Source organism: Stegodyphus dumicola, chromosome 7 (assembly GCF_044657685.1).
Source record: "Stegodyphus dumicola isolate Sdum_Otavi_A_Nest chromosome 7, ASM4465768v1".
Taxonomy (NCBI): Eukaryota; Metazoa; Arthropoda; class Arachnida; order Araneae; family Eresidae; genus Stegodyphus; species Stegodyphus dumicola.
In genome coordinates, this window is record NC_140774.1 from 189,619,963 (window position 1) to 189,634,539 (window position 14,577).

General features: G+C 30.2%; 1 protein-coding gene across 1 annotated transcript in view; it reads right to left on the minus strand.

Moving 5' to 3' along the window:
- LOC118204305 (RUN domain-containing protein 1-like) overlaps positions 1 to 14,577 on the minus strand; it is a 53,906-nt gene that overhangs the window by 10,907 nt on the left and 28,422 nt on the right. The window contains exons 9-11 of the mRNA XM_035376639.2: positions 10,300 to 10,368; positions 6,230 to 6,369; positions 1,431 to 1,536 (exon numbers count right to left, since the gene is read on the minus strand). Coding sequence (XP_035232530.1) covers positions 1,431 to 1,536; positions 6,230 to 6,369; positions 10,300 to 10,368 — 315 coding nt within the window. The remainder of the gene's footprint in view (positions 1 to 1,430; positions 1,537 to 6,229; positions 6,370 to 10,299; positions 10,369 to 14,577) is intronic.

Genomic DNA, 14,577 nt, shown 5'->3' on the forward strand with positions numbered 1-14,577 from the left:
TAAAATATTCTGGTCAATTTTTATTGTGCAAGAGTCAAATTTCTTATAATTTTATTTTTTCATAGCGAGTATGAAACTTTCCCCAAATACAAGTACAGGAACCAGGAAATCACATCAAAAGTTAGATTTCATTGTCAGCCAAAATTAATGCTTTTAAAAATTTGATATTGCCAAAACATGAATATTTTTCATCATTTAAAACACTTTTGTAAGTGGAAGTATATGACTATGACTGCGAAAATAAAGGCCGGGTAGAGTATGTGTGTAAATACATGTACTTTTGGTGCTACTGATTGCAATAAAAAAAAGAGAGGTGCATAATCAAATTTTATAGCAGTCCTATCTACAAAATTTCAAAGTTCTGCAGCTAACTGTTTTTCAGTTGTGGAAAAAAAGGACATTTTACAATCCATTTTGGGATACTTTTTTTTTTATTCTGTCTATAACTACCAAACATCCCGAAATAGCCAAAATGATTTTTTTTTTTTGGCTGATAACAAAAATTTTTCATAATTATATTACTTTCTTCACTTTGTATAAGGAAGTAAAAAATGGAGCTTAAAAGATTTAATAAATATAAAATTTATAACTCTTCATTACAAATTGCTGCACCTTTTCACTTGGTTGTATACTGACATTGAAAACGTGTTTTGTATTTCTAAATATTTCGCATTTGGATCATGCAAATAGTTAAGCCATCCTACTATAAAAGAATGATGCGAAATAATGGTAAACTCAGGCAGTCTTCAACAATTCACTATAATGAAACAAACAAACAAATTCATTTTATTCACTATAATGTCTATAAACTTCATACTTCAGGAACAAAATTACTGGTTGCATAGAATAATTACCAGTTTATTTATTTGTTAGCATCAGAAGGGAGATCTATGTAAATTTTTATGTCTTACTTCACGAGAATCAAATAAAATAATTGACTTAAAAGCACATTATAATTTCTAAAATTCATCAAAATTCAGTGATGTGTAAATCTTTTTCAAGTATGGACAATTTGTTTTTTGTTTTCTCAGAATTAATTGACATTAGTTTTTAATAGAACAGCAACAGTGTTGTGCTTTTATATACTGTGTATACAGAAGCAAATAATGAACATATACTTCAAGTCCATTGGAAAAACTCAAACTTACTATGTTCATGTACATTTAGAAATTTCAAGTATCAGTTTCTTAGATATATAGTTAACTAATATTATTTGGTTATAGCATGTATAAATGGATACTACTATTTCAGTAAATGAAAATAACAATAGCAAAAAGATCCAAATTAAAACATACATTTTGAAGTTACAACAGGGATAAAGAGGGAAGAATATTAACAAAGACTGATTGACTTACAGCTATTAATGAGAACTCTCACTTAAACAAACACACAAAAGAATAAAAATACGAGAACATTTAAAATATACTCACATCCTCAGAATCACTTGTATAATCACTATCCTCACAAGGTGGTTCTTGCTCAGAAACACATTTTTCTACTTCATTCACAGCTACTTCTAATCGAGCTCTTAAATCACTGTAAAACAAGTAATATTGATAATTAATACATATTTTCTTAAAAAATGCAATAAAGACTAGAAAACTGTTTCCATTAAAAAATAATCCATATAAGTTTACTATACATATTATTTATCTATCAGTTAGGGAAAATAATTTTCTAAAACCAAATAATACTCAATGCTGAAAGAGTCTGTAATAATATAATGACATTTCTTAAAACACTAACTCAAAGCATCATGAATCTAAAATAGTATTTCTCCATAAAAAAGTGTGGTCTTGATATCTAAATTTTAAAATATCATACAGAGATCTCATAACGCATAGTTTTGACAACAAAATATTACAAATTTCTAAGAAATTTCAAATCACTTAAGATAATACAATTTTACATTTAAGAGTATTTCCCCCTCCAGCAATTTTCTTTTTTATATGTGTTTCTTAAAGCTTTTTATCTGTACTATATATGACATTTATATACATAATTCAACAATAACTTTAGGAGAATGATGAAAAAATTCACTACTTAAAAATTAGTCTATTCACTTTTGACTGTAAAAGGGGTGAATGTGACCCCATTTCAAAAATCCTGAAAAATACCTTAGAGTAAAAATGTGACATAATTTTAAACAATTCAGACTATTAATGTGATATACATACATGCATGCATACACACAATTTTTCAAACAATTTCATTAGTGGAGTAGAAATTATAATGCTCTTTAATCTATCAAATGCAAATTTATGTTTTACTACATCCTTTCACAAAGTTACTTTATTGGTTTTCCAGAATTTCTTAAATTCTCTGAACGACTACATTAACATTTTTCTTTCCAGTACAATAGTTCACAACGATAAGCAAATCATATGATGTAGACATTGCTTTTTCCTCAACCCACCAAGTATTTAGATTAGAGCCTAAAGTGTGCATTATTAACAGGTGTGGAAGTTAACAGATGAGAAACTGCTAATGAGAAGAGAATGATTTATGGAATGTAGAGAATTTTAGTAAGCTGCCCACCTATTCAATAAATTATTTCTAAAATTTTTAACAACAGGACTTTGAACAGATTTTTTTAATCCAAAAATTTCCCACACATTTCGTTTAATAAGAATAATAATACTTCAGTCTTCACAACATCCAGTCTGGTACTGCTCAAGGATGCTTGCTCTACAGTCTAGCCCAAGCTAGGCAATTGTTTTGGCTCAGGGGCCACTATGTGTAGGTGCAGTTTAGTGGATGGCCACATCTTTTAAAATAATTGCATTTATTAGTTAACTTGGCATTTCAGAAAAGGTATAAATTCTACCATAAAAATCAATGAATATAAATTAACTCAAATAGTGGCAGTTTAATTTATTTATTGTACTAATTTCATATCTGTAGCTGCAAGTACATTTAAACATTTAATTTTAGAATTAGTTTAATAAGGAAGGAAGCCATGTGATGTGCCCAAGATTTTTTTTTTTTAAGCTTAACCATACCTACCATACCTACATTTTTTCGACTGGAAGCTCTGGCCTCATCTATTGTAACGCTTGCCATTTTGTTCCAGGATAATCCACTTGTCTTCCCACAATTCACAGCACACTCAAGCAAATCCTGACTAGTGGTTCCTATTTTTCATTTCTAGGCCAATTCATTACTCTGTGATAATGAAATTTTTATTAACTCCACAAACCAAGATGAGTAATTGTGTAGTGTCTTCAGTATCTGTTCTCTCAACCAGTACTAAAGAAAACCAAACAAAATCTTTGCTCGCACTCTTCCGCTGTTTTGCGAATTCGTCACTCAGTGCGCTGCACTGTAGTCCTTCTTGACAATGAAATGCTTTCAAATTTGCTTTTTACAATACGAAAAAATACACTTGCACACTCTACCATACACTGCATAATTAATTTGCCATTTAAAAAAGGCTTGACGGATTTAGCAAGGTTGTATGTAGGATACCATGAAACTTGCTTATGTGATGCTATTTTGAAGTCCTGATTGCTTTGTAAATAATGTTTGTTGTCTCTTCAGCCTTTTCACACACTCTGCAGCTTTTGTGTTACTTTCTTCCTTGGAAAATTTGAAGAAAATTCAATATGTTTTGTTTTGTGCTGTCATTTCCTTAAATACACCATAATTTCATGACACAATAAACACACTGCTTATTCCCCATATTACCAAAGAAATATTTGTTTATCAATTCTTCATTAAACACACAGCATTCATCACTGATTTTAGGTACTTTTGGAGGACTCATGGTTTTACTAAAGTTGGAAATTTACATATTAACAGTTGCAAGATGAAATTAACCAGATCAATCGGAAGAACACTGCACATATTATCTACACTACGCATGTGTATTGATGTGGCTGTCCGTGGATAATACAAGATGAATTTTTATTTGTGCACAGGAAGGAAATCTCTGTTCAAGGTAATTTTTCTGACTGTCAGTGAGCCATAAATAAACTCATAGCAAGTGGCCTCCGGGCCACTATTTAACCATCCTTGGTCTTCCTTAATATCGCCCATTAAAATGCTTTTAATAGTGAGTCCAAGGAAGGAAGTTTACAGAAATTTAATTAAGTTTATCAATACTGGATAGTTCTGGTTTACTTTTCAGCCTTGATACAAAAGTTTTAGTCCAAAAGTTTACAATATCAGGGGGTCTTTGTACTTCATTTGTGTCTTTTTGTATAAGAAAAGTGATTATCTATTTGATTGTTTCTGACTGCTCAGTATAAAAAAATGTTTTCATTTCCTAAGATATCTTTTCATCTCCTTTTGGCAAATTATCTTCTAATTTTGTCAAACAAATGAAAGCAGTTATTATACCAATCAAACCAATGAAAGTAATTACAACACAGGACAGAACTGACGTCATTAAACTTGATGAAGACAGAGTTTTTATAGAAGAGCCCCCCTTTTTTAAATATATTCAGCCCATTCTATATGTGCCTCTTTTACAATACATTTAAACTCCTTTTTTTTAATGGATTCCAGAATTAAAAAAAGTTTTTACAGTTTCTGCACCATTAAAAATTAATCATGAACATTAAACCTTCAAGCAAGATTACCTGTCCATACAATGAAATGTGAAATATGACTTGTACATAACAATGATTATGCGTACACACAATCTCGCTACACCCAGACCCCGAACCATCCCTGCAGTATGAAACACATCACATGTAAAATTTAACGAATAATAACTATCTGTATTTAAAAAGTCAAATTACAAAGCACAAGACCTTTATTGCCCCACCTTTTTTTAAAGCCACAAATTGAGGCTCTCACACAACAGCCTAACAAAAATCAACCATGATATTTTGTTAACTAGTTTTCACATGAGCAATACACGAATTGACGAATTTTTCTTAGTGAATTAAAATGACTCTGAAACCTTTCAGAAATATGTCCAAACTAATTTTCCTGTGCAATCATCACAATTTTCCATTTCTTTCTTTTGCCAAAAGTTTTACCTTTTTGAACACGTTAATCTGTTTCACTTTTTTCATTTAAGCTACCTCTAGTTAAGATTTCAAAAGTAATTTATGATGACAAATATTCCACCTGAAATTCATCATTTAACTAAGAAAACTCATTTTCCTCTTTATCCATAGCTTAAGTAATACTTTAGTGACATGAATTTTAAATAAAAATGATACAAAGAAATTTTATATAATCTTTTATAAAGCCTCACATTCCACAATTTTGTCATCAGTATGAAATTTTCATAAATTTCAGACCATTATTTTATAATATAATAACTGCCTAGTCTTTCATTCAAATAAAAAAACACTTACTCAATTAGGCCTACTTGTAGTTTTATGAGAAATGCCACAGCATTTACATGAGCAAAGATTTCACTTATGGCTTCCACACAGGGTAGCTTTTTACCAATACTTGAATATTTATTTACAGAAATAGAAGGAAATTTATTCAGGTTGAGTATTATAATATTTTTTTTAAAAATTTGATAAACATGCGATATTTTACGGTTCTTGTATAACTGATCTATGGTTAAAAAAATTAACTGTGGTAATGATACCTTGTCAGCTTGTAAAACAATACTTTGCCTTAAAAAAATTCTTTTCCAAAAACAATGGACGATAAGCCTTCTTAAAGCCAGTTTTAAAGGAGATTAAATCATACAAAATATATTATTATTATAAGGAGGGGATTTTGCTGCAAAACAGTATAATCAGGCAATTTACTAAAATGATTTAAACAGTATAAAACTAAACAGTCCAGAAATTTCACCAAAATAATCAAATTAATAAAATATTATAAACTATACTCATGATTTTTTTTCACACTAAACATCGGGTGTCAAAGAAGACCACTCACAGAGAGGTTAAAAATTACTGAAACCTCGAGTAAGTGACTTCGCGTTCACTATATTCCCATTCAATATCAAACATGTAGTTATTGCAACTGTTTAAAAATTTTATTTTCTAATAAAAACTTTATAAAAATGACAATAATTACATTATAAAAAAATATGTAGCAACAAAAGCAATTTAAATAATTCACAAACAAACTAAATAATAAGGACAGATTTTGATATTTAATATTGTGGTGATTTCATACTGCATAAATTTACATTTAACTTCTAGATCATGAATTTCTATATCTGCACATACATGCAATTATATAAAATATAAGAAAGGAGATCAGATGAAAAGCAAAATACTTTATCAGAGATTAAAAAGCTACCTACCCCCAGTGGTTCACTTTATTTGACTTTTTTAATGTGTTCCTCTGAAAGTTGTGCCTTCCACACCCAAATTGAGCTATTGTAAAAACTTGTAACAAAGTCAAAACTCTTTGCATAATACGGAAGACACTACCATTATCTTTCTAAAAAAAAAAAAAAAAAAAAAAAAAAAAAAAAAAAAAAAAATCATTAATTAATTAAATTTAATAAACTTAGTATAAAATTGATGAAATAAATATATGGGCTGATTTTTAAGTAGGATTAACTATCGAAATATTAAAAATATAAAATATAGTAACAATATTAATCACATATCATATATCTATTTTAGTCAATATATGTTAAAACTAAAAATTTTTTATACCCCCCTCCAAAAAATATATTGTCAATTTCCTTACTTTTTTTGTATAGATTAAAAAAAATATTTATGCGTGGAAACTGTTGAGCCTGTTCTTCAGGGATAGGTACTTCAACTAAGCATTTACCCCTTCTATTTTTATATTTCCTTGTTCTTTTCTTAACATTAATTTTTAAGATGAAAATTTATTTAGCACAATGTACATTTAAATTTCTTTAATAGCAACCTTCTCATCAGACCTGTAGGAGATAAAGGACTGCTAATAGATATTTACTTGCTTTAAAGACCCTTTCACAAATAGAGAAAAATCTGATGTGTACACCACATGACTTCCTTGTACGGAATATTAAATTACATGCATTTTACTTATTTCCTTGAATTTCATTAGAGATATATTTATCATTCAACTAATTCAGTTCTCACTTCGTGACAAGGCAAAAATATATGAAACCTCAAAATATCTTCATTAAAAATTTAAAAATATAAAACACAAATACAGTTATTAAAATCAGAATTATGGGCCCAGTCATTTTGACCCATTTTAATTGGACATAACTTTTTAATTCTTTATTTATAACTTTGATATTTTTTTGAATTTTTCTAAAAACTTATGAATGTTGCAAGATGTGTTTTTGTTCATTTTAAGTAATTATTTTCGACAATATTACTGTTTATAACTGGAATTACAGCCATCGGTCATATTAACCATATTCAGAAAATTATATATATATTAATTTTCTGAATTATTTAGAAAATTAATATATATAATTTCTGAATTAATCTCAATATTTATGACTTTTTTTTTTAGCTATTTCCAGTTTGCTGATAGATAAACAAATGTATTTTTGGTAAGGAAGATTGCATATTTTACAGAAGTGATTGGGGGGGGGGATAAAATCATATGTTTGGAATTTTTGGGCACCATGCGTCTGTGCATTTCGCTTGTGTTAGAAAGTTTATTTTTCAGTATTTCAAAATTTCCCATGAAGACAGACACGATGCCAATTTTTTCAAAGCACATGCCTAAAAAGCCGGACAAATTCGGCATTAAATTTTGGCTTCCTACTGATGTGCAGTCAAAATATTTACTGAATAAACTTCCCTATTTGGGAAAAGACAAAACAAGACGAGAAACAGTAGGTGAACATGCAGCTTGATGGAATCGCTGAAATTAGTAAAAGGAATGAGGAATTCAGGGACAAGCTGCATTGGCACAATAAATCATTTGAAAAGTGCCTTAATCTTTCAAAAATACGAGGGATGAAGTCTGTTCTAATAAGATAGCTAAGCATGACAACATAACGCTTACATCATATTACAAGAGAAAAAACAAGAACATCCCACTCCTGAATACCATGCACCTAACACTGGATATCAAATCTGACAAAAAAAATACAAAGGAAGTTGTGAGTTTTTACTATTCGACCAAATATGGAGTTGATGTTTTGGACCAGACAATACTCAGTGAAGTCCTCATCCAGTCGTCTTTTGGCCAGTTAAAAAAAAAAAAAAAAAAAAAAAAATTAACATTCTTGAGTTGGCCGTAATAAATGCATGGATAATTCACAAGGAAACAATTGAATATAAGAATATCAGCTGTTCATGATTTTATTTTGAATACGGCTGAGGAGCTTCAAAAGATGTACATTTCATCCAAAATTCAACAACTTTCTGTATCTAACGAAAAGAGAATTGGTACTTGCGTCAACCCTTCCTGCAAGCACAAACACAGCCAAATAAATACATGCAGAAGCAACAAAACTTTAAATACATGTGAATATGTTTGTGGAACTTGAATAGGTAAAATTAAAAAAATTAATAATTTGTATGCACTACAAAACTGAGTAATGTAAGTACTAATATGTGTAATTTTTAATATATTTATTTCATATTGAAAATTTTTTATGAGGCAATTTTTTAAATGATAAGTTTAAATAAAAATATTTAGAGTGATTTTTTTTTTCTCTTTTAACTCTGTTACATTAAATTATCCTTCTATTAATATATTTCCTCACTTAGCTTTATTTTGCTCTTTTATCTTTCGGTTGCATGTATTTACTCAATTTATTTATTTATTAAACAAGCAAAATGTACGATTATAAACATTAATTTTGCATAATATTAGCAAAAAGTGAGTCCTTTCTTCTATTTGGAACAAAATGACCGCTGATCATAGTTATAGGTACCGTAATTTCCAGAAGAAACGCCGCGGCGTTTACGTGTTTAAAACTTAAATTTTCAGCGGGTGCGGCGTTTAGGTGCACTAAAAATAAAATATTTCCTATGATGGTCTTGTACATAGTTTGGATGGCCTTGTCATTGTGCATAGATTGGTGCTGTTCCCACACAAAAGACCATTCAGTTGCTTTTTGCGAACGTTATTTTGTTTATGTTCTTTCCCTTGAACGGACCTATATGCCTTATTCACCCTAAACGAGATCTCAGAACAATAACATTCTTTCCCCTTTCAAATCAACATTCTCATCAGTTTGAATAGTCTCTCTCCTCTGCCATTCGATGAATCTTCCAGGACCCATCCTCTTTCCACCCCTGCCTCGCAATAACGAACTCTGACGTATTTCCCCTTCAGCATGAATGGATTTTTCTTGGCATTCTGCCAAATACAGATCCCATCAGTTAGAGTACAAGTACTTGTTGAATAGTTTTTAATTAGAGAGCGGAAAATTTTTGAAAATGTCTCTAAACGGCACAGAAGCTATACATTTCTTACCTTTAATTTATTTTTGAGTTATGGTTCCATTTCATGCATTTTTCTTAACTGGTATGTCATATATCAGGACTTAGGTTGAGTTTTTGCATCTATACGGCCCACGACGATGTCATGCGCAATTTAATCTATTGCGGCGTTTACGCTGATGCAGCGTTTCTGCGTAATTTTAATTTTTTTCCCACCATTTTTCTCGAGTGCGCCGTTTACGCTGATACAGCCTTTCTTCCGGAAATTATGGTATATGGAAACTGCCATAATGCTAGTGTTAATGAACAATTTTTACAATTAAAATTAGAATTTCTATGCAAAAACAAGCAACTTGGCCAGCAGGCAAGAAGGCAGATTTTTTGATGCACAAAATGTTTACTTTTGGTTCCATTTGGCAAAAAGAAACTGAAGGTGTAGAAACTGACTTAATTTGTAGTGAATGCTATGCTGAGTCATAAAAAAATTAGCCTGTAACAACTTTTAAAACTATTGCATTCAGGTTAACTAAAGGCATAATGTACAGCTACATGCTATAGAAGTCCTATATATCCTATATCCAATTTCAATGTCCTAAGGCAAGTTGTTTTTGAGTTATGCGAGATATATACATACATATGTACTGACGCACATACATACATACACACACACGCCATGAAAAAATTTCTTGTAAATCGATTTTAAATCAGTTTTATAATTCATCTGGGGGAAAAGTCCTTTATTCTGCTTTTATGTACAGATGTCATGCAAAACATTAAATTGCATTCGATAGTAGTCGAAATGGATATTTTCGTTGAAATAAGGTACCCAGAATTTTTCGTGATTACAGTACTTCCTTTACTTCGTACAAGGAAGTGAAAAGTATGTAGAAATGCAAAAGTACAGAAAAGCAGAGATCCTTTTCAAATTTGCAGATGTGAGTCAGCACATGCATGAGCACACACAAAATAAATACCGATACAAAAATGTAATTAGCAATTATTGAAACAATATACTCACTGGATTTTTCACAGAACCAGGATAATAACTATCACTTTGTGTATCAGAATCCGAATAGCCATAGGTATTCTTAAAATAAATAATTAAACATTATTAAAATAAAATAGAAATCTCTCAAGTTATATAGGTTTATTCATAATTTGCTTCAAGATTTCAGAAGGCTACAGTAAAAAAGAGCATTACACTAAATACAGAAACAATTTAAGTTTTATTCAAAAGTGTTCTATGTGTGAACTCTAGGTTACACAGCATACATCAGTGTGACAGTTCAGTTCCTGTTAGACTCTATTAAGCATGGTTCTCTCAACGATACTGACAGCATGTGTGTTCCTTTCATCCAGTTCTGCAAATCACATGGCAAAGGGAGTAAGAAAATAAGGTCTTTTAGCTCCATAAGAAACACATGGTGTTAATTCTGGCGAGCATGGTGGCCATGGCCAAAGGAGTACGCTATCTTTGGAAGCTCACTCAATCCAATGACAAGGTAATTGTGTGTTAAGGTATACACATGCCACAGAAAATAGGGTGCAATTTAATTTTGTTGAAAAACAAAGTCATCATCTTCATTTTCATGTAATTGCAGTATATTCATATATGCTACAACGGTAACAATCTGCTTCCTGGAGGAGAAGGGTTTCGGATTATAAATTATGTCCAAAGGGACTTTTTTTTTTAACATTTTGTGTGTTACCTGCTTCCAGAGGCCCATATTCACAGGAGGATTACGTTTTTCAAAATTTGATATCTCTAGGTACTGTTGTTTCATCACAATGCGAGAAAGACACATGCATTTATGCAGCTTCTTCATTATTTAATTTCTTTAACTCTCTGAGCGTTATGACCGGAAAAAACCGGTCATCAGAAGTTTGCTGCTTGGTATATATTAGCTTATAATTTAAGATATTTTGCTTTCTTACTTACTTTAATAATGTAAATATCATTTTAATGAATGTAAGTTTATGAAAACGCAGATTAAAATAAGTAATTATACAAACTAAATTAATAAATGCTGTTTAAATACTGGTCTTCATGACAGATCTAAAATCCTGTGCCACTCACAGGGTTAAATACAATACAGGGCGATAATATTTGGTGGCAAAAATTTGAAAAGTGAAACACTGATTGTAGTAAAGCAACGCAAAATGCCAAAATGAAATTAATAGTCCTTCTGGACAAATTACGTTTTGTGTGTTACCTTCATTTATTAAATATCATGTTCTTTGCACTTAAACCATAAAATTCAGTTCAATAGCAATTCCGCAAAATAATTTTAAAATGAGCATATCTTTAGAATTTCTGATACACAGTTCCGCAGTTCTGATACACAGTAAGGTTTCTCCCCCCATACAGTATTGCCACTGCTCATTTTTAAATCATTGAGTTTGTTACTCAAAAATTCGTTAAAGTTTTACAAAATATGAAATCAATAATAAAACAGATTCAAAATTTCAAATTCGGTCTTCCACATGCCCATATTTGTAAAAGGATTACGTCATTCAAAATTCGATGGCTTTATGTACTTTTATTTTATCACAATGTGAGAAATATACATACATTTATGCAGATTTTTCATTATTTAATTTCTTCAAATATAATGCAGGACTCCAACATTTGGTGGCAACCATTTGAAAAGTGAACGCAAAATCACAAAATGAAAATAGTCCTTCAGAGACAAAGCCCCTTTGGACTAAAAAGAAGGCTTGTACTCATACGAGGAAGAGACAGTACAGATCATTCGGGGAATCAGGCCACTGTTCCACTACTGCTTGAGGATTTCTGGTGCACGAAATTTGCAAGTTGTGATGCTTTACCTTCCCAAACAAGCGACAGGTGGTTTTGTCACTAAAAGTCATTTTCTGCAGATGCAGAAAATGGTCATTGGCTTGGACATTGATGCAAAGGTTCATATGAGATAAGCAAACCCACGAATGCAGTTTTACAATCAGTATGGCCACGATTGCACGATTATAGTATGGCTTCATATGTAGAGTTTTGCATTCCACTTGTCACACTGTTGGTTGCGAAATTCACTATTCATGGGTTACACAAAGAGTTGATTTGCCAGGCTCCTCAAAAATGTTCCCCATACATCACTTATGGTTTCTGTAGATGGACTCGGCTGGCACTTTGTTGCTTATCACACAAGCATGTAGTTTCTTTGAACTTGCTGTACAGCACATGAATTGTCTTGTCAGTGGGTCCCTGTTTTTGATATTTCAAAATTTTTAATACAATACCAGCTGTACCAACACCACAGAATCCAATTTAGCAATTTTAACACACACAAAAAACTTTGTTTGTGAACACCATTTTGATTCATTTATTGCTTTCACTCAGATGTGTGCTGCCATCTGTTGCCAACTGCTGTTATAAAAAACATTTATTTAGTGCAAGGTTCTTTTTTGCTGTACTTGTCTCAGTTTTTTACAGCAAAAAAAAGACCTTGCACTAAAAACAACACAACTGTACTTAGTGCAAGGTTCCTTTTTGCTGCATTTGTCTCAGTTTCTTAACCCACTTAGTAGTAAAAATAGTACAGTTAATAGTATTTTGAAACCCAAGTGGGAATTATGAATAATCCAGTATAAAATATTTATAATTATATAAATAAATTCTATAAATTTGCAGATTTCAGAGAAACAGAATTTTCATTAATAATATAATTAATTTTTTTATACAACTTCTACACATAACTTAAAAATACCTACATTTTGAAAAATGATATTAATAGCATTTAATAGTTATAATGCAAATACTTCAAACCAAATGGTAATTTTTTTTAAAAGCTTGCACAGATTTCAGAAGGCATTTTTATTTTTCCTTAATTTGTAATTATATTATTTTTGCTTTTATAGTCTGTTTTAAAATGAAATAGCTATTCTACAGAAGCTGACCAATGAAATTGCATATGCTTTCTCGGATTCAGTAGTTTAAATATTTCTTTTCAGAATCTGGAGACCAAAGAATATTTATAAAATATTTTCACTTTTCCAGATCTAATTTTAACTCTTAAATGTTTTAAATTTAAGTGTTATAATACAATTGTGAATACTTGATAAGTACTGATGCATTATTAGAACGTTCATTTGCAAAACTCTGACTGAGAAACACAAGAAGAACAAGTTCTCAAGAATTAAATGCAGATTAAAAGCAATAATACCATCAGGATAAAGGAAGATTTGGGGAATGGTGTTTCTCAGCCGAGTTGGTAAATTTCTTCCATGGGGAAAAAAAAAAAAAAAAAAAAAAAAAAAAAAAAAAAAACTGAAAAGAAGCATTTAGTTATTTCATATTAACATTATGTGTATTTTATTCCTGTATAACACAACTCCACAATTAATCAATTTAAATTCTTTTATTTTATGCATATTTAGCCTATTTGTATGTACGCAACAGTCTTTTTTGGCAATACAACTATATATATAGATATTTATATTTTTTTATTTGTTTTGATATTTACTTTTATACCTGTAAGTTTGGATGGAATTTGAAGCTGAATTTTAGTTCATAACAGTAACAAAAATGAAAAATTAACATCTTTATTTTAAAAGGAAGAGAAATTTGAATTATTTATTGTAAAACAATCTATTTCACCAACACAGTATAAATTTATCCCATTTAGCAACTCCATTGGTGTATTATAGTTTATTTCTTCCCACTGCTCTAGAAGAAGCCCACCTGAGGTTTATCAGCACACATTTTTTAACCTTCCTCCTCTTAATATAGGCTGAATTTATTAATAAGAAATAAGTATCATGAATCTGTTCTTCCCTACCTATCCCCAAAAGCAAATTACTTCCTTAAAATGACTTTTTGGATGCAGTATGACAAAATTTCATACGTTCTTCAGGTTCCTTGAAAAGCATTCAACTTTTAATACTTTTTTTCTAGATCTCAAGGAAAATACCCAAAGTAATCAAAACAGGTACTTTTTAAAAAGAAAACATTTATTTTCCTTTTAAATTTCTATATTTTTGAAGAATGATATTAACCATGATTCAACCTCATGAATGTCAAGCAAATTACAAGTTCTAAATCATACATATGGTATGAAGTTCTACTTTCATTTCTAAATCAATAATATTATTTTGCATTAATAATGTCAAAAAATGATCAAAATGTAAAATTTCCAATTTAATAATTAATACATAAAATTTTTTATTCCCAAATGAAAATTATTTTAGGCGCACTTTCATGTTTTAAAGTTAGAATACAACTTCAAAATACAATATCATACAAAGCTTTTAATAATGGAGATTTGGCTTATCAGGAAGAAAT